Source organism: Pongo pygmaeus, chromosome 2 (genome assembly GCF_028885625.2).
Source record: "Pongo pygmaeus isolate AG05252 chromosome 2, NHGRI_mPonPyg2-v2.0_pri, whole genome shotgun sequence".
Taxonomy (NCBI): domain Eukaryota; kingdom Metazoa; phylum Chordata; class Mammalia; order Primates; family Hominidae; genus Pongo; species Pongo pygmaeus.
The window spans coordinates 138,890,793-138,910,094 of NC_085930.1; the positions used below are offsets into that span (position 1 = coordinate 138,890,793).

At 39.4% G+C, this 19,302-nt stretch overlaps 1 protein-coding gene across 2 annotated transcripts in view; it reads left to right on the top strand.

Annotated features, from left to right (window-relative positions):
* LOC129033974 (collagen alpha-4(VI) chain-like) overlaps nucleotides 1–19,302 on the top strand; it is a 105,574-nt gene that overhangs the window by 72,659 nt on the left and 13,613 nt on the right. For both annotated transcript variants that reach the window (XM_054483242.2, XM_054483241.2), the window contains exons 26-33: nucleotides 874–924; nucleotides 5,129–5,164; nucleotides 5,269–5,331; nucleotides 6,593–6,655; nucleotides 7,856–7,891; nucleotides 9,214–9,250; nucleotides 11,555–11,566; nucleotides 11,656–12,149. In XM_054483242.2, coding sequence (XP_054339217.1) covers nucleotides 874–924; nucleotides 5,129–5,164; nucleotides 5,269–5,331; nucleotides 6,593–6,655; nucleotides 7,856–7,891; nucleotides 9,214–9,250; nucleotides 11,555–11,566; nucleotides 11,656–12,149 — 792 coding nt within the window. The remainder of the gene's footprint in view (nucleotides 1–873; nucleotides 925–5,128; nucleotides 5,165–5,268; nucleotides 5,332–6,592; nucleotides 6,656–7,855; nucleotides 7,892–9,213; nucleotides 9,251–11,554; nucleotides 11,567–11,655; nucleotides 12,150–19,302) is intronic.

Genomic DNA, 19,302 nt, shown 5'->3' on the forward strand with positions numbered 1-19,302 from the left:
TTACCACCACCATCACCGTCACCACTACCACCAACACCATCATCACCATTGCCACCACCATCATCATTACCATCACCATCACTATAATCAGTCACCATCGCTACCACTATCACTACCTTCACCACCACCTTCACTATTACCATCAGCACCACTATCATTACTGCCCTCCTCCGACACCATCACTACCACTGCTACCACCAGCAGCAGACTAATTACCATTTATCAAGTACTGCCTCTGTGCCTTACATTGTGCTAAGCACTTTTCATACACAATCTCACTTAATCTTCCCAACAAGTATACAATGTAGATGATACTATTATCCCTATTTTACAGATTAGGAAACTGAAGTTTATAGAGGTTGTGCAACTTCCCTAGGGTCACTCAAACAACTAATGTTGGAACTGGAATAAAAATTCAGGTCTGTCTGCGTTTATAGTCTGTACACTTAATCACTAAACTATATTGCCTATATTCCAATCTTTTTCTCCAAAGTCTGTGCTTTTGTCTGGTGATTTACCAATTCTAGAGCTTCTATTTTTACTTTATCTCACAAGGAAAGCAAGTTTAGCCCAAGGGAAACTTTGTACAGTTGTGTATGGCTTCCTACAACCAAGGTATCATCTTGCTGATGTACAGATGGGGGTTTAAAAAACCTAAAAACTTCCTTCTATTGTGGTCTTTCAAAGTTTTAAACTCTTATCTTCTCCAAATCTGAGTGTTTGTCCTATGAAGGTTGTCTCTCAATCTCCATCAAGCCCCGTTGTTATCCTTACTTCCTTGCATTGTTGATTTATCCGAGGGTTCAGATATTATTATCAACCAAGTGTTAGTCTGCATGACTCTACAATTCATCTTATATGTCATTTTCTTAGGGTCTTCCTGGTTCTGATGGATATGGACATCCTGGAAGAAAAGGAACAAAGGTGAGGGTAACCTTACAGGGTATTCTGAACTAAGGACTATAGTTTTTATTTTATTTTATTAAAATAAGTGTTATTTTCCAAGTTGTATGCCAGGAATGTTTTGTACATATTTACAAAATGTTTTGGCCACCAAAGCTCCCTCCCTAAAAAGTAAAAATTGATTTTGTCACTCTCTTATTTAAAAGTCAAACTTCTTCCCTCATCTTCCACATATATGTCAGATATTCCCTCCTCAGCTCTGGGAATGCCAGACCCTTTCTCAACTTCCTTGCCTTTGCAAATGCTTGTGTTTCCATTTGTAATGTGCTTCCTGATCTCCATCTCTTGGACAATTTTTACTCATTTTCTAAGACCCAGTCAAGTACCAACTTCTCCTTGTGGAAGCAGCCTTGGTCTTCCCTGGACAGAATTTGCTGTCCTATACTCTGTGTTCCTAAAGCACGTTCATATTTCTGCAGTAGCTCCCTTCTGTCAATGTTGTATTATAATTTATTCTTGTATCCCCCAGGCTGTAAACCTGACAGCAGCATTGCACTTTTGTTTTTCTGGAATTGAGCCTGGCAGAGAGTAGGTGCTCAATAAGTGTATTTGAATGAATGACTGCCACTCTCATAAGAAGCTTGTATTTTAATATGTAGTTAAGTGGTCACTGACAGGTCTTAAAGCATGGAGGTCACATGGAACTTGTTGAGCAAATCAAGTCTCAATACCCACTGTTATTCTGGATGCTTCAGTCTTCAAGTTACATGTATTCCCTCACAAAATAAGAAATTACTGGGATGTTTAGTGATTCTTCGTTGCTTAATGATGTCAGGACTCTGGGCTGGCTTCTCTGCAATTCTCTTGTTTCCCGGTGCCTGCAAGATGGCACCACTGCCATTTTATTGAGCAGAAAAATGCCTCAAACATAGTAAGTTCTCAGTAAATATCTATGGAATGATGGGCTATGGGGAACCTCAGTGATCATCTAGTTTAGCTTTGTCAATTTACATTTCAGAGAATTGAGGCTTAGAGAAGTGAAGTAACTTGCCTATGGTCACACAGCTAGTTAGAGGCAGAGGTGAATGTGGAAGCTAGTCCCTTGAAATTCCATCCAGGTAAACTAAATTTTTCTCTGCTATGGACAAGTTTGCATAGCAGGGAAATTCTGGGTGGAATTCAAATGTGTGTGGTTTGAACTACATGTCAGTTTGGAGCTAAGCACAAGTGCAGTCTTTGTTTATTGTGATACAGCTAACATTATGGAACACAGATTCAGTCCATATTTGCATGAATTTTTCTTTGCAAGATGTAATGGCCTCACTTTAAATGTCTCATATTGCTGATTGGCCAGTTGACTACATTTTCTTAGTCTGTTCACTCCCCTTCTCTCTGAGTTGACTATTTTACACCCTCTCCTCTCTCCTCTAACTTCCAAGATCTGCTTTGTCTTCCATACTTAAAGCAGATGATCATGCTTCCTATTTCATGAACAAAATTGAAGCAGTGAGAAAAGAACCTCCATAAATGTTCACCACCAAGTAGGCCAGCCTACTTGCCTCTGTACCCATACACCCTGCCTTCTCTCCTACTACTATGGACGAGGGTCCATGGTCTTACCTAAGACTAATCCTTGCCTCCTAGACTGGATTCCACTCCCTTTTGCTTTCTGAGGCTCTCGGTCCATTTTTTTCCCCTGGGCAAAACTCACTGAAGGAGTAGTTTATACCAGTGCTTCTCAACAGAAGTGATTTTGCCCTCCAGGGGACATTTGACAATGTCTGGAGATGTTTTGGTTGTCAGAACTCAAGGAGAGGGTGCTGGCATCTACTGGGTAGAGATGCTGTTTAACATCTTATAATACACAGGATAGCCTCTCCCAACAAAGAACCATCAGGTCCAGAATATCAGTGATGCTGAGGTTGAAAAACTGACACTCAAGCCTTCACTCCTCAACCCTCCCCACTCAACTACATCTGCTTTAGTTGAGGTAAACCCCATGTTGCTAAATTCAATGGTCACTTCTCTGCTCTCATTGTGCTCCATCTCTCAGCAGCATTTGACAGATTGATCATGGGTTTATTCCTGATTTTTTCCCTCACTCAACTTCCAGTGCATTCTATTTTCCTGGTTTTCACGGTCTTCTCTTTCTCATCCTGCTTTGCTAGATCTTCTGGATGTTCTTGACCTTTAAGTATCGGAAGACTCAAAGCTCTATTCTCATACCTTCTTCCCTCTTTACTCACCTCTCAGGTGACATTTCTTGGGGAAATCCAGTTCCATAGCATCAATAACCATCAATCCTGTTATCTCCACTTTATCTCTCCAGCTTGGACCAATATCCTAAACTCTAAAAATATTTCCACTTGGTCATTTAGCAGGCATCTTAAAATTGGCATATCCCCAAACAAATTTCTTCTTGTTTTTTTGTTTGTTAACATTTTGTTACAGAAAAATTCAAAAATAAAAGTGGAGACTAGTATAATGACATTCTCCTGCCTCATCCCATGTTCCCATCACCTAATCCAAACAATGAACAACCCCTGGCCAATTTTGTTTTGTTTTATTTATACGCCCACTCACTTATCCTCCCACCATGCTGATTTCATACCCTCTTCTTCCTCTTCAAACCTCCAAGATCTGCTTTGTCGTCCATATTTAAAGCAGATGATCATGCTTCATATTTCATTAAGAAAATAGGAGTGAGGAGAGAACCCTTACATATGTTCACCTACTATAGGTCATGTGATATATGGGATTTACTTCAAGATCATCATATATTCCATGCGTAGACATTTCAGGTTGCATCTTTAAAAGATTATTTAAAAATGTAACCACACTACCACTCTTACACCAAAGAATTAATAATAATCCTTTAATATTATCAAATATCCAGTCAGCCAAAACTGGTTCCCTTAACAACCTACCCCTCCTCCAGCCTTTCGTATCTCAGGGACTGGGAACTTCATCCATCCAGTTGCTCAAAACAGACACTTGCTGCTGTCACTGATAAATCTTTTTCTCTCACTCCCACATTTAATCCATCAACAAATAGTGGTAAGTCTATCTTCAAAGTACATCCAGCATTTTATCATGTCTCACAACTGCACTGCCACCCTCTGGACCAAGCCAACATAATTTTCCATCTGTGTGATGGCAATAGCCACTGAACTGGTCTCTCTGCTTCCACCCTTGCCTCATATAGTTAGTTCTCCATGCATCAGCTAGAGACATCTTTAAAAACATAGTCAGATCAAGTCATTCCTTTATTCAAAGCCCTTCTGTCGTTCTCCATGTCACTCAGAATAAAACCCACTGTTAACATGGTCTATAAGAATTTACACCCTGTGGTCTCTGTGAACTGTTTGTCTTCATCTCTTCCTGCCTGCCCTCCTTGCTCCACTCTGCTTCAGTGTTCCTCAAACATGTCAGCACATACTCTTCCTCTTACTTCAGGGTTTTTTTTTTTTTTTTCACATACTCCTCCCTCTGCCTGGAACGCTCTTCTGCCAGAAGTCTGCTTGTTTTCTCAATTCATGCTGGTCTTTGCCCAAATGCTGCCTTTATAAAAAGGCTTTGCCTGACTACCTCATATAAAATAGTGTCTCCTCATCCTTTGATACACATAGTTCTTTATTCTTTAATACCCTTTCTGGAATAACATTGATCTCTTTCTCACATATTATATATTTCTTTGTTCATTTTCTTCCCCACTAGCTTGTAAGTTCCATGAGAGCAAGGTCTTCATTCTGTTCACTGCTGAATTTCCTGTGCCTAGAGAAGTGCTTGGAAGATAGGAGATGCGAATAGATATTTGTTGAATGAATGATTGCTTTGTAGTACGCCTTTGGTTCTGACAATGAGCACCTGCTTCCCAACACTCAATGTGGTGCCCTCTCTCTTGGTTTCTGTTGGATTAAACCTCAGGTTATTTAAACTGAGAGATAAAAATGCCCTACGGAAAAAGTTTCATTACACAATATACTAGGGAGGGGGGAGATTTGTAAAAATTATTTACAAGTTGTTTCATGTTGAATTAGAGATATGAAATATGGCCACTTGAGAGCAGCTCAAGATAACAACTGTTGCTATAGTTGTTTTTCCTGGCACCTGTTTTGAGTCTATTTCCTCAAAATTGTAGTGTCTTCTTTTTCCCTAAGGCATGTCAAGGAAATTTCTTAATCACATGACATTAAATAAGACCTTATCTCATTTCTGGCACTAGGGTGAACCTGGATTCCCTGGCTATCCTGGTGCACAAGTAAGAAGATATATTTCTGGGCCTGGCAACTGGTAGGCAGCATGTGTCATTTGTTTGTGCTTATTTTTCTTTACACTCAAAGTTCTGCTTTTGATTCTGTTAAGGGAGAAGATGGTGACCCTGGCCATCAAGGAGAAAAGGGGGCAAAGGGAATAAGAGGGAAGAGGGTAAGAATCAAAGAAACTTCCTAAGATCTGTAGAAGCCCACGTCATTACAGAAGTACATTTCCACTGGAAGCCCATTCCTGCTCAGTCAATGCTCATTCCACACCTTCCTTTGGCTATCCCACTCCCCACTTAATCCCACTCTCATTTATCTCCTGAATACAAATACAGTTTACCAAGCCATAACAACAGAAAATCCAAGTTGGGAGTTTTGGTTTTACAATACCAACCTTTTAAAACCAAGTTTGGGAGCACCTCTGTCTTCGGTAAGTCTAGACATCATTTGGAAGGATATCGTTTTAGCTGTTAAGCAAACATTACTGTTTCTTTAGGATTCTCCCAACCCTTAACTTTCTCTTGCTATTTTTAGAAAAGATTCTTGAGAATGTAGTTGCCATCTTGGTGGACTTTGAGTCCACTGTGCTTTATACAGTCTCCGATTAAAAATCAATTCCTTTATGTTCTCAACACTCAGCCTTGAACAGCCACAATCACTGGCAGCTCTTTTTGAAAAGAGTAAGCCTGTGGATATCTAACATCCTGGTAATGTTTAGCTGATCAATGTTAGAGACCAAGGTCTTCTAGGAAATGGACCAGTGTTTACTGCAGAAAAGAGGAAAGGAAAGATAATGTATGTTTTCTAGGTGCTCAAGAATTAGCATTTCCATACATTGGCAAGGACATAAAGAAATATTTGATCTGTGCCTAACTTGGCTTGCTGCTGGCTATGGTTGCTCTGATCAACTAACTTTTATTTCTAGTTTCAAATAAAAAAAGATAAAGGATTCACTGTATTTAGATAACACTGTGTCATTTCAAATACTTGGAAGATGAGCAGTGAATCTATGGCCACCATGTGCCGTTTCTGAAACACTGAGAACCAGAAGGTGGTAGGGAAATTTTTCCTTTTTCCTGATGTCGGGCCCTTAATGCAGACATCCTGCATTATTTTTATTATATAACCTCAAGACTCAACAGAGTGTATTGAGTCATATTTTAAGGGTCTGTCTAGAAGTGTGTGTTTGTGTGTGTATGTACACATGTGCATGACTGAGGTTGGGTATATAGGGGGGAGTTTGGATGGTTCCCACAAAATGACCTTCCTCTCTTTCTGTTCTCCATGTCTTATCCCACAGATATACAGTTTATAAACTAACTGGTCAATAGCAGACTCATTGGCATTAGGAATAATAACATATCAAAGTGGATCTGATGGTTGTAATCAAGGAGGCAGCTTATTCTTCTGGCTTGGTCTTTTTTTAGGGTAATGCTGGCTTTCCTGGATTTGTTGGAACTTCGGGTGACCAAGGCCCACCAGGACAAATGGTAATATGTACGCTTCCTTTTTCTTTTGTTTTCAACTGTTGTATAAAAATAAATGAAGATTTGATAAGAAGCATCTCTAAAGAAGAAATGAACATTTGGGACAAACAGTGGGATCAACATAGAGAATGGGTACATTTGTCCTACAGCGTATTAGCTTCAAGTCTTTATACAGTATATTTATTCAACATATATTTTTACTTGAACATGGGGAAGATATTGGAGTGGTTGGAGATGTATGAACCTAAATAAATAAAATGATGCATAAAACTCACTGGAGAGTGAGTTTATCATTGTTTATCATTGCAAACAAGATGAGCAACAATATTTATGCAAAACTAGGGGGAAAGCTTAACAAAATATAATATTTATATAATCTTAACTAACAATGTTGCGAGTCCACTAATATTTTTAAAATTCCCTGGAACATCATTTGATATGAAAGGAAAGACTTTGAGGCTACGATCCTTCTGCTCTGTGCCTTGTCCTAGGAGGCCGGACTGTCAATCCATGAGGGATGGCACAGTAGGTCAGCCATGGATTGAACCTGGTGGTCTCACTTGCAGTCTAGGGTTTACTGGAGAGGTGCAACAAAGTCAGAAAATAAAAAATTTTAATGCTAGAAGGACCATTCATGGCATTTTTACAGAAGAGGAAACAAAGGCTGAGATGCTGAGATAATTATAGTGCCCTGCCTGAGGTCATAAGTTACCACCTTGTAGATTATAAATAAGAACAATGATCTCTAGACTCCCAGAGGTTGGAGCCATGAAGCTCTAATCTGAAGGTTTCCAGAGAAGACTTCTTGTTCAGTATTAGGGCAGAAAAAGGGTGGTGCTGGGTGGCCTGAAGAGAAGGGATAAGGGAGGAACTAGGGTCTACTTTAGAACTATCGATGAATGGTCCTGGGATCTTCGATAGCCCTTTTTCTGAATGTGATCCTAAACTATGGTTTCAAAATGACCTGGTCCTCTAAGAGTGTTTCTGTCTAGGCCTTCTGGACTCAGAGGTCTTGGATACACCTCTTAGGCACTCTGGCTTTCTTCCTAAAAGAGTCAGACAGAACTCTAGGGCTGGGAGTGAAGGACAGAAGATGGTCTATGTAGTGTGGTAGAGTTTTTAAGACTCTTTTGCCAACTCTGTAGAAGAATGTGTTGGATCTCAAAATTTTGCATTTTAAACTCAAGTTTCCATTCTTTCCAGGGTATCAAGGGCCCCAAAGTTTTGGTAGATATGATGGTAGGTGAAGATTTTAATTCCAAACTTTATTATTATTATATTATTATTTTTGACATAGAATCTCGCTCTGTTGCCCAGGTTGGAGTGCAGTAATGTGATCTCGGCTTACTGCAACCTTTACCTCCCAGGTTCAAGACATTCTCCTGACTCAGCCTCCCAAGTAGCTGGGACTACAGGCGTGTGCCACCATGCTTGGCTAATTTTTGTATTTTTAGTAGAGACACAGTTTCATCATGTTGGCCAGGCTGGTCTTGAACTCCTGACCTGTAGTAATCCATTTGCCTCAGCCTCCCAAAATGCTGGGATTACAGGCGTGAGCCACTGCACCCAGCCAAAACTTTATTCTTCTTAGAACACAAAGCTTTCCACTTTCACAAAATAGAAATCTGTTAATCTTAAAGAGTCTTTAGTTTTTTCCTCTTACAAATTCTGTTAGTACTTTAAGTTTATAGACTTTACTCTGAAATGTTATCACCAAGTCAAATAAAAATAGTAGAATGGTATTTTAAATCTAGCAGGGAATTGGGGTGTTTTTGAGCACCACTAGTTGACATTAAAAAAGGAAAAGACTTTGAGGCTACTACCTTTCTGTAATGTGACTTTTTGTAAAGCTCAAAAACTGCTTATAAAGTATTTATAAACCCACACACAGGCTTTTGAATAGCACAGGTTTCTGTGTTTCATGGAACACTTGAAAGCAATCTCAAAAGTTATGACAGCGTTTCATCTCCCAAGTACAAAAATACTATTAGGCAGGGGGTGGGAGGTGTGGAGGCAACTGAGGAGCAGGAAGTGATGAGGCCTGGGATGGAGAGAAGAACAGAACAGAGAGGAAGGGATCGAAGGAAAGAAGCAGAATGACCAGGTGAGGTGTTAGGGGTGCCTGTCTTGGCAGTCATTCTAAAGAAGTGATATAGGAATTGCTATTATAATATAGAGTGCCAAGAATTGAAAGCATTTCCTTGCATTCTCTGCTGAGATTCTTTGATTTCAACTTCTTCAAAATCAGGTTTGATTCCATTACTTTGTAAGGCAGATTTAAAAAATGGGTACCCCTTATCTACCTATCTCCAAAAATATGGGCACTATATTGCACACACATCTTTTAAATGTTTTAAAATATCGACAGGATTTGGAAATGTAATTGTAGAATAGTCTCATCTGCTCTGACAATTTTTGGGTTTTCTGTCGTAGATTAAAAAGCTTCAGATAGGCACTGATAACACCCATATGACATTCCTAAGGTGACATGTGTGAATAAAAATATGCTTCAAGTTAAATACTTTTTCCTTTTTCCTGTTCTCCCCCCATCTTTTTAACAGCCTTGCAAAATTGTTGATTTCACACGTGAAAACTGCCGTAAGTTGTTTCGGAAAGGCTCAAAAGGAGCCAGTGGTATGAGCTGGGGATGGATTACGGATTAGGGGCATAAGTAACCTGAGGCTTTGGCTGAGGTTTGGAAGGTGCCTTATTCATTGTGAAAGGCTCTTATAAATTCACCCATTGGGCTCAGTTGCCCTTTAGGTAAGTAATCTTTCCCAATGTGGTCTCAGAAATAAAGTGGATTGACAGCATGCCATCTCAGCAATGAAGAGAAGCTCCACTGAGCAATACTGTGCCCCAGGAGATGTCATAACTGCACGCCTGTGTGCCTACGTCTTGCTGCTTCTTATCACAAAACAGAGGAGCTTTGTTCTTTTTATGTAACCCTATTAAATAGGAGGGATCAATAGTCACCCTTTGAGAAGAAATCTGTCCTATTTTATTTACAGTTGTGTTTTAAAAATGGAATTATGAACAATCCAATCTTAAGTAATGTTTTGTCACATCCCCAAGTTGGAATTTATTATGTTCAATGCATTCCAGGATATTTGTGTCCTGTGATATGTACATTTACCTACTGAACGGCCATGGGGTGAGAATGTTGATTTGGCAAATTGCTTAGTTTGGAAGTTTGGGTTTTCTCTGCAATCATCCTGCCCTTCTTACCCTAACACTTCCATGTTCTCTCTGGTCCCATCCAGTGGCTGTTCAGAGAGATTCTGGACTTCTTTTTCTTAGAAATCATAAAGAATAATACCGTCAGTGTGATTATGAATTAAAAGAGTCTCAGAGTCGACCATATAAAAAGTTAAAACCCTTTTACACTGAGGGATGCCATGAAGTAAAAAGTAAACAGAAAAGTGGGAAAAAATAGTTTGCAATATAAGCAAAGGATACAGGCAAAGGAACTAAATTCCTTACTATATCATGTTGAAATATAAAAGATTGCTACTGCTCAATCATTTTTATCTGCAAACACAGACATTGCATAATGGCTAAACCTAAATGTAAAAATAAAAAAACAAACACCACTTTTAGAAAATGGGCAAAAGACATGAATGGGAGATTCAGAAAAGAAAATATACAAATGTACAATAAACCTGTAAAATGTTCAACTTCACCAGAAGTCATACAATATAAATTAAAACAATGAGATACCCATTTTGTTTCTCAGATTGGAAGTGTTTTAAAAATGCCAGAAAAATTCCTATTCAGATTAGGAAATGTGTAAGAGTACATATTGCTGGTGGGAGTGTAAATTGATACAACTTTTCTGAAGAGCAACTGGCTGGACCATGCATATAAAATCAATACTTATAGAGATTTATATAGGGCTATGATTGGACAAATGTGCACAGATACATGTACAAGTATGCTCCTCATAAAGGATCATCTATATAGTAGAATAGATGATATTGCTCTAAATTTATTGATGGAAAAAAATCATTACATACTAAGTGAATAAAGATTCAGAATAAATATATCTTAAGCTCCAAGTTTTATAAAATGAAATGAAAAAATGAAATAATTATATATTTTGTATTTATATACATAAATACATATACATGATGAATTAAGGGTAATTCTTTTTTTGTTTTTTTAGTATTTTTTTGAAAATGTATTACTTGTATACACACACTTATATATAATACATATAGTTTATAATTAATATATATGTAATTTTATGTGTGTATATATTGTATACATGTATATAATATAGTTTCAGAATAGCTCAATGTATTCGTTAGGTTTAAGTTCATTTGAATGTGACCTAAATCCTCAGTAACAGTGGTACAAATGTTATTTCTGAAACCATAGGCTGGAACTAGTAAGTTCAGGTTGATATGGAGCCTGTGGTGGTCAGGGATTAGTCTCTTTATATTTTCCTGCTTTGCCATTGTGTGTATATGGGATGTTCTGTTCCCCAAATTGCTTCATGGTCTGAAACTATATCAGGCTTCAGTCATCACATCTGTATTTCAGCCATCAGGGAAAGGAAGGGAAAGGAGAAGAATATTTTTTCAAAGTTTTACCTATCATCTTTCCTATTCTATTACCTAGAATTTGTAAGATGGCTAAGTTGGGAAGTGTTGTCTTTGTTCCAGGCATCCATATGCTCAATCCAAAATTGGGGGTTCCATGACTATAGAAAAAAAGGGAGAATGGATTTTGGGGGACAAGTAGAGATCTCTGCCACACTCAGCAGGAGCCTGAGAAGGCCATGCTTGAATTTCTGAGAAAAGATGGTTTTTCATATTGAAGCACACACATGGGAAAGGTGCGACTGCCTACATATGCTAACAATGTCTTCTTTTCTCTCCAAAATAATTTCCCTTCCAGTTTGTTCAAGAGGTAAATAATATTCCTTCTTACTCACTTCAACCCTTACCTCTTTCAAGGCATTACAGAATATCTTAAATCTGTGTATCTGTTGTCTCAAGGTACTTCCAAATGCCCAGCATTCCCAACCGAATTGGCCTTTGCCTTGGACATGTCAAATGATGTCTCCCCATTGGATTTTGAGAGGATGAGAGACATTTTATTGTCTCTGTTGATGAAGATGGAAATAAGTGACAGTAACTGCCCAACAGGTGCCCATGTGGCCATTGTTTCCTACAATGCCAAAACCAATTACTTGGTTCGTTTCTCAGACTACAAGAGGAAGGTTGCACTCTTGGAGGCTGTCAGGAACATCACCCTGGAGCAGTCATCCGGCCGCAGGAAACTCGGGGCCACCATGAGGTTTATGGCGAGACATGTGTTCAAACGTGTACGCTCGGGTCTTCTCATGAGGAAGGTGGCTGTGTTCTTCCAGGCGGGCTGGGCCTATGATGCAGCTTCCATCAATACAGCCACACTGGAGCTTGCTGCAGTGGGCATCATCCCCGTGGTCATCACCTTCACAGAGGGGCACAACCTCCCAGGCACCCTGCTGGTATGTAGGGGGAACCATAAGTGGGCAGGGAGCCGGGGGTGCTAACACCTGGTTTCTACCTCTCCATCAAGGACCACATGAGGAATGAGAGGTGTTTAGGGAAAGAATTTCCCTGGAATTGATGTGTATGCAAGGAGTGAGGGCTCTCAGTATGGCCCATATACTGGTGCTACTCCTAGTACCCACTGGCTAATCTTGAGCAAGCTATTCTGTGCTATGTGCCTCATGTACATTATCTTACTTAATGAGTCCCACAACTCTGTAATGTAGGTGTTATTGTTTATTTCCATTTCCAGGATAAGAAAACCAAGGCTTAGGGAGGTTAAATATATCGTCAAGGCCAAATAGTTAGTTAGTGGCAGATATTGTCTGCCTCCAGAGCCTGTGCTTAGCCACTATGCTAAACTATATCATTGGAGGTCAGAGAATATAATTTTCTTCCTTTTTGAAAACCAGAATATAACATACATACTCATGTAACAAAGTGGACAAAGTGCAGTGATTTTAAATGTACAGATGGATGAATTTTTATATATGTTTAAATCCCTGTGACCGATACGTGGTTCAAGATATAGAACACATTCAGCACCCTGTAAATTTTCTTCACGTTCTTTATGCAACCATAAAGCAGTTACTCCCCATGGTAATTGCTTCTCTGAGTTCTATCACAATCAAGTACTATTTGCCTGTTCTGGACCATCATATATATTGGGTCATACAGTGTGTACTCATTTGTATCTGGCTTCTTCCAGCCAACATGGCATCTCTTCTTGTTCCTCCATGTTGTGTGTGTGGGTAGTTTGTTCTTTATTATTCCTGTGCAGTAGTCCATTGTATGTATACATAACCATTTATTTACTTATCTATTCTCCAGAATTTACTTTCCTAATTGAAACCCATGCAACACACTCTCATGGAATATCTGGGATGATTTATCAGAATGAAGGGGGATTTTCTTCTTAAGAGATTCCGGGCTGCTTATGAATGTTAGGTTGGATCATGGGATATTGGCAATATTTCACCAGTTTTGAGCTGCAGAAATGGAAATGTTATATGGTTCAACGTAATAGCTGATCAATTCAGCCCATTTAATTTTCTCTGAAGGTTCAGTGTGCAGCAGAAGTGGTAGGTGAGAGATTTTGTTGACACAGCTTTGAATATGCATCTAAGAATCAATAAAGTTGGGACAGCTTGCAAACTATAGGGAAGAATGGACAAAATATCTTGAGTTGAGAAAGTTAAAATGCAGAGGATGAGTTCCTTGTTCATTCTTACATCCCTCTTGCCTAGTATGATGTCTGTACAGGGTGGGTTGGTAGGGTACATCCTCAACAACTGCTAGAATGGATTTATAAAGGCAGGGTATAAACAAATAGCTAATTAAATTAGAGATGCAGCTTTTGTCTTTGGCTCTCTCATCAATAGTGAGGTGCCTTTGGACAAGTCTCTTCACCTTTCTTGGTCTTATTTTACTCAGCTCAAAAATGGAGAGGAGTTGCAACTAGATACTATCCAGGCTCCCTTCCAGGTGTAATTATCAAAGTGTTTATTTCTCAGGAAGGGATTTCCTTAACATTTGGAGAGTGATTCTTGGGGTGTGATCACATCCCTCCAATGCTCATCAGTGCTGCTCTCTGAGAGGGAATCCTGGGCAGACAGTGTTGGGATCTTGCACACAGATGATCCTTTGTTGTGATGTTCTTGCCCTCTTAGTTGCCTTAGGTTCTGAGTAAAGGGATATAACAGTATGTGAGAAGGACATGCCAGCTTGTGTACTTGAACCTCAGTTCTGTCATTTCTATCTGCTCTCCTCTTCATTTATTGGGCATATTCTTACCCCAGGATGCTGGGAGACAACTTCGTGTTCTTTAAATTTAACAGTTTACAAAGCATGTTAAATGATACTTGCCAGCTCAGCTATAATGAGTAACCTCATTTCTGGTGACATTGGTAAGGAGAGAAACTGTAAAAATGACAACTGCATTCTCAGGACCTTTCAGAAAATCCTCACTTCTTCACAACTGGGCAGAAAATTCAGCCCTTAACCTCTCCTACTCTGTTCCTCAGCCTTAGGGCAATCCAGTTAGGAGAGTGGAAATATCTTGTGATTTTTCTTCTGAATTATCTGCCTGAAGGCTTTCTTTGATTATGTGTGGGGCTTTGTCTTTCACCTCTATGTTATTTTGATTTTCAGAACAACACCCACATGCTACTTCTGGAAAAATGATGGTTGTTCAATTTGAAGCAATTATGTAAACAGATGTCCTAACTTCCCAGTCCATTTAAACATGCTTAGAAGCTGTGGTGCATATTGAAAAGGTTTATAAAGCCATCCATTGAGTTGTCTCAGACCTAAATAAAACTGCATTATAACATTTGGACTTTCTGTGCCTAATCCCTTTGTTAAGAAATGTCTAATTGCCTTATGTCTCAAAAGAAGACTTCATTAGACCCATTTTTTTTTAAGTTAAAAAGCAGAGGATTACAAGGAAAATGCAATTTGTGGGCCAGGTTTCAAATTTTGTTTTTCTTTATAAAAAGTCTAGCCCATGTTCCCTTGAAACAATGCCTAATTGCTCACATTTATTGATCTAGGCACTGTTCTAAGATCTTATTGATTCATTTAATCCTCAGCAGTCCAATGAGATAAGTATTATTATGAGTCCATTTTTCAGATGATGAAACTGAGACACAGAGAAGTTAAACAACTTGCTCAAGGTCTGGAATTCTCATTAGCAATGGGATTTTCAAAATTCAAAAATCAAAAACAGGAAAAGAAAAGAGACTTTAGAAGATTTAAGTTCTTTCCCTGTATTTATGCATTTGGTCTTTACAATAACACAATGATATAGGTCTATGAATTGGCCCTATTTCGAGTTCTGTGTATTGCTCTTAAAAAAGAAGGCCAAGCAATGGAATGATAGCTATAATGGGAGGCAAACCAAAAAATCACCTTTAGAAGCTGAAAATATTAAGAGAAAGGCTAAATAAATTTTTGGGGTATATCTTTGTATAATTTCAAAATTCAGATAATTTCAGTAGGACATTCTTTCCTATTTTGGGGAGACAATAAAATATAAGTATTTATTTTTATTTTATTTTTAATTGACAAATAATTGCATATATTTATGGGGTATAAAGTGATGTTTTGATATATATACATCAAGTAACAATCAAATCAGAGGAATCAACATATCTAAAGTTGGGAACATTTCTTTTGAAGAAAGGTGGTTTTGGGTTATGCAGTTAGGGCCCTTGCAGAGGAGGCCTATGGCTGCTCTGTTCTCCACCAGACTGTTAATGCCCTAAGGCCAGGACCAGCACCAAAGGAAGAATTAGGCAATGAGGCTTCAAACCCTGGTTTTGTCCCTTATGTAATCTGGGCGTGTTATTTGGCAATCGGGCCCCCTTAATTTATTCTCTGTAAAATGGGGATAAACTCACAGGATTGTTGTGAGAATTATAAGAGATGGTACCCACAGGGATATCTGACACTTTCTATGTGTTTACTCAATTGGGTCACTATATTACCATCTTCTTGAGGTCCATAAGAATGTCCTTTGCCCACTATTTATTAAATCTGATAGTGAGTGCCTATGGAGTTCCAGCCACCATGCCACATGCTTTCCATGCCTTATCATACCAACCCCTCCCTATTCAAAATGTGGTTCAGGGACCACCAGCAGCAGCAGCATCACCCAGCATGTGATGCCTTTCCCCTGATGTAAGCAATCAGGATCTGTATTTATAACAAGATCCCCAGATGGTTTGCATAAATGTTAAAGTTTTAGGAGCATTGGTCTGAGCCTCATAGCTATGCTACAAGTTAATAATGATAATTGTACATTTCCCAGATATGTGAAGGCCAGAGATGAAGTTACTTGTTCTCAGCTATACAGTCCTGAAATTTACATTTGGATATGGCTGGTTCCTAAGTCTCACTATACAACCTAAACCCTTAACCCAATGCTGACACCTAATGTTTTCCGAGGAATCTAGGAAGAGTTGGCTGTTTGATGGCAGTCTTTGGTGGGACCATGCCAACTGGAAGGAGCCGGAACTGGACTCAAGCTCCTGGGGTCAGTCACGGGTTACCTGGCTACTCTCTCCCTCTGTCTCCTTCCCCCTACTTTTTCCAGTTTGCTGTCCTTGTTTCTCAAGCCCTTACTTCAACTTGATGACACATGGTTTCTAATTCTCTCTCCTTAGGGTCCAGTTAGCTCTTCCTCTGTCCAAGGCAAATCCTCCTTTCTAGCACTTGCTTCTTTCTACTCTATTCCCATCTTTCCAAGCCAAGAGACTCCCCCAACTCAGTCCCAGAGATGAACATTATCCCATGGCTTCTGGCAGCTTAGTACGACAGCTGATGCATTGACTTTAACCCACAGGGTTAAGTTTGAGTCAGGGATCGTGGGGAGTTTTTTTTTAATATTGAGAGTTGAAGTTTGAGAGTCATCCTTATACTCCTTGAGAAATGTCTTTCTGTCTATCAAACAAAAAAGGATGTTAATTTAGCCCCTTTGCCATATCCTTTCCCCTCAATATACTCCTGTCTTTAGCACACAACTAGTCCCAACAAACCACAACTGGACATTTAGGGATGAAGTTGGTTGAGAGAATTGCTAAAGGTGCTGAATCAAACTGTAGTAAAATTTTGAACCTCAAGCAGACCTCTTGGTTTATGTTAAAGATACTCAACTGATATTTCCTTCTCTGGTGTTGATGGAACTTTGCAGTAGGAATCATACACAGTTTTCTCCTCTCCTCCCATGCTATCTCTCTGCTTGAACTTTCTCAGGAAGTATCTTGTCTATTTTATCAGTGACAAGGACCATGCTGGCAAGTCCAAAGTCAAAGTAATTAAATGTTTATTAATAACAACTAGGTACAGATGAATCTATACTGAATCATAGCTTCCCCTGTGGACTTTTATCATGTTTTTGTTCCCACAATTTTGTTTTTGCAGGAACAGTACAAATTTTAAACATGATCATAAAATTATTGTTTGTTAGAAAAGTTTTTAAAAAGTAAGTGTTCAAATTCAGTTGAATTTGATAGTTTTCCAGCAAATATTAATAGAATAAAGATAGAAGAGTTATGTGCTCCGAGCTGCTCAAAGTGGAAAAGTTGGTGCATTGTCCTGATCAAGAAGCAAATAGAGAAGGTAGTTACCTAGGACCAGCCTGTGTTGGAAAAGGAAGAGTACTCAGGGTCGTTGAGTCTTTCCCTAAAACTCTGTCGCTGAGGAAACTGAAGCCAGAGGTTTATCCAAGGCCACATAGTCAGTTACGGCCGATGAAGGACTAGGACCCAGGTTCCTGACCTCTAATCTGTTAGTGCTGCACAGAACTTTCCCTATGAACCATCTCTAAGACAAAGGAGAATGAATTTATACAGACCTGGGGGAATGTTCAAATTTGTTTGAAGTCTTTCATACTACTTTAAAAAGTCACTGAAATTTTGCATTTTATAATATACTTCACCCATGTTTCCTGTGCTTAAAAAATAATGTACACTAACTTAGCATTTCCCTACAACTGTTGGAGTAAAATTGATGCACCCAGAGTTATCGCAGCCTCTTCCTATCTCCTGACACATTGTCATGAATTCTGGGTTCAGAAGCCTTCCAGATTGCCTCGTGTGATTTCCAGTACAGCTAGTGATGTGTCATATTCCTGCCTACACTGTTTTCTCAATCCTTGGTGATTAATTAGGTCCATTTGGCTTGGTCAGTACTCAGATCTGATGATCATGTGCAGTAGATATGAGTGCTGAATGTTGGCAGCGCTGCACTCACTTTTCATGCCAGCTTTCTCCACATGGCAAGGAGTTCCACAGATGTGTGCCATGCAGCTGCAGGTTGGAGGTGGGTGTACGCTAATCTGTGGGAGCGAGAGCATAGAGCAGAATTCCAGAGATAAGCACAGTCCGCCTCTGGGCCTTTGTACATGCTGTCCCTTCACACTAGAATGCATTTCCCTGCCTCTTTGCCAGTTAAGTATCTGACTTATTCTCTCAAAAGTGCCAGACGTCACAATTTTCATTAGGTTCCCTCTGTTCCTCTCCCTTGAAATGAAAATCTCCTCTTCCTGTGCTCCCAAAATATATTACTGGAGCTCTTTCTTGTTTGAAAATCATTTATCTGTCTTTCTACTTGGATTTTAATCTCTTTGAAGATGTGGCCATGTCATCTTTATATCTCCAAATGGTTTGTTAATGCTTTCATGTAGCATCTGCTTAATCAGTCTTGATTGATTTGGATTTCTAAGTTAGGAAAAAGCCTAATTTAAGGTTGCTTTTGCCATATGAGGAGCAAGAGAGGATGCTTTTTGCTTTTATTCTTAGGAGACTTAGGCCTGTTCCCATGGTTTTCTGTGTTACGTTAGCATAAATATTGAACTCTTCATATTTCTTTTCCCACTAGGATTTGTTTTCAAGTAAGCTGACTCTGAAAGACAATGTTTGGGATACACTACAGTCCCGAACAGAAAGAGTGAAGAGCTCTGTAATGTTAAGAAAATTTGTTTGCAAATTAACCCTTGACTGTCTATCTTCCTGAGGTCTAGCCTGACATCTTCATATCCTCAGCATCTAACATCTTCATATCCTCAGCATATTGCTACCTGGAGGAGGGCCCAGAGCTTGCTTGTTCCTGCCCACACAGATGAAGGAGGAGAAGCTGACTCTCAGTGGGGCCCTTTTCTGCATGCTTTGGCAGAGAGTAGATACAAAGATGGACATGACTAAGCTTAGACATCCACCTCTTTGTAAACCACACCTCAAATCTTGAGAGAAGCATTTCTAGTTTCATCATGAGTTTGACATTCTGCAAATCATCTGTATAAGTCAGGGCAGGTTAACTGTGAAACCATTCTTTTCCAAGTCTCAGTGTCTTAACAAACATAATAAGTGGTTATTTCTGCCACCTGTCATAAGTGGATATGGTCCCTTGCATATGTTTTTGTGGGAGAAGGCATGTTTTGCTGCATGCCACTGTTTCGGGATGTGGGCTGCTTCTGTCAGCGACCCCATTATACCCTAGGGCCTCAAAGCCTTTTTCTGGATCCTCCTCACCTGACTGGCAGATGAGGGGAGAGGGAGTAATGGAGTACAGTGCATGCACTGGAAATGATATACGTCACTTCCACCTGCA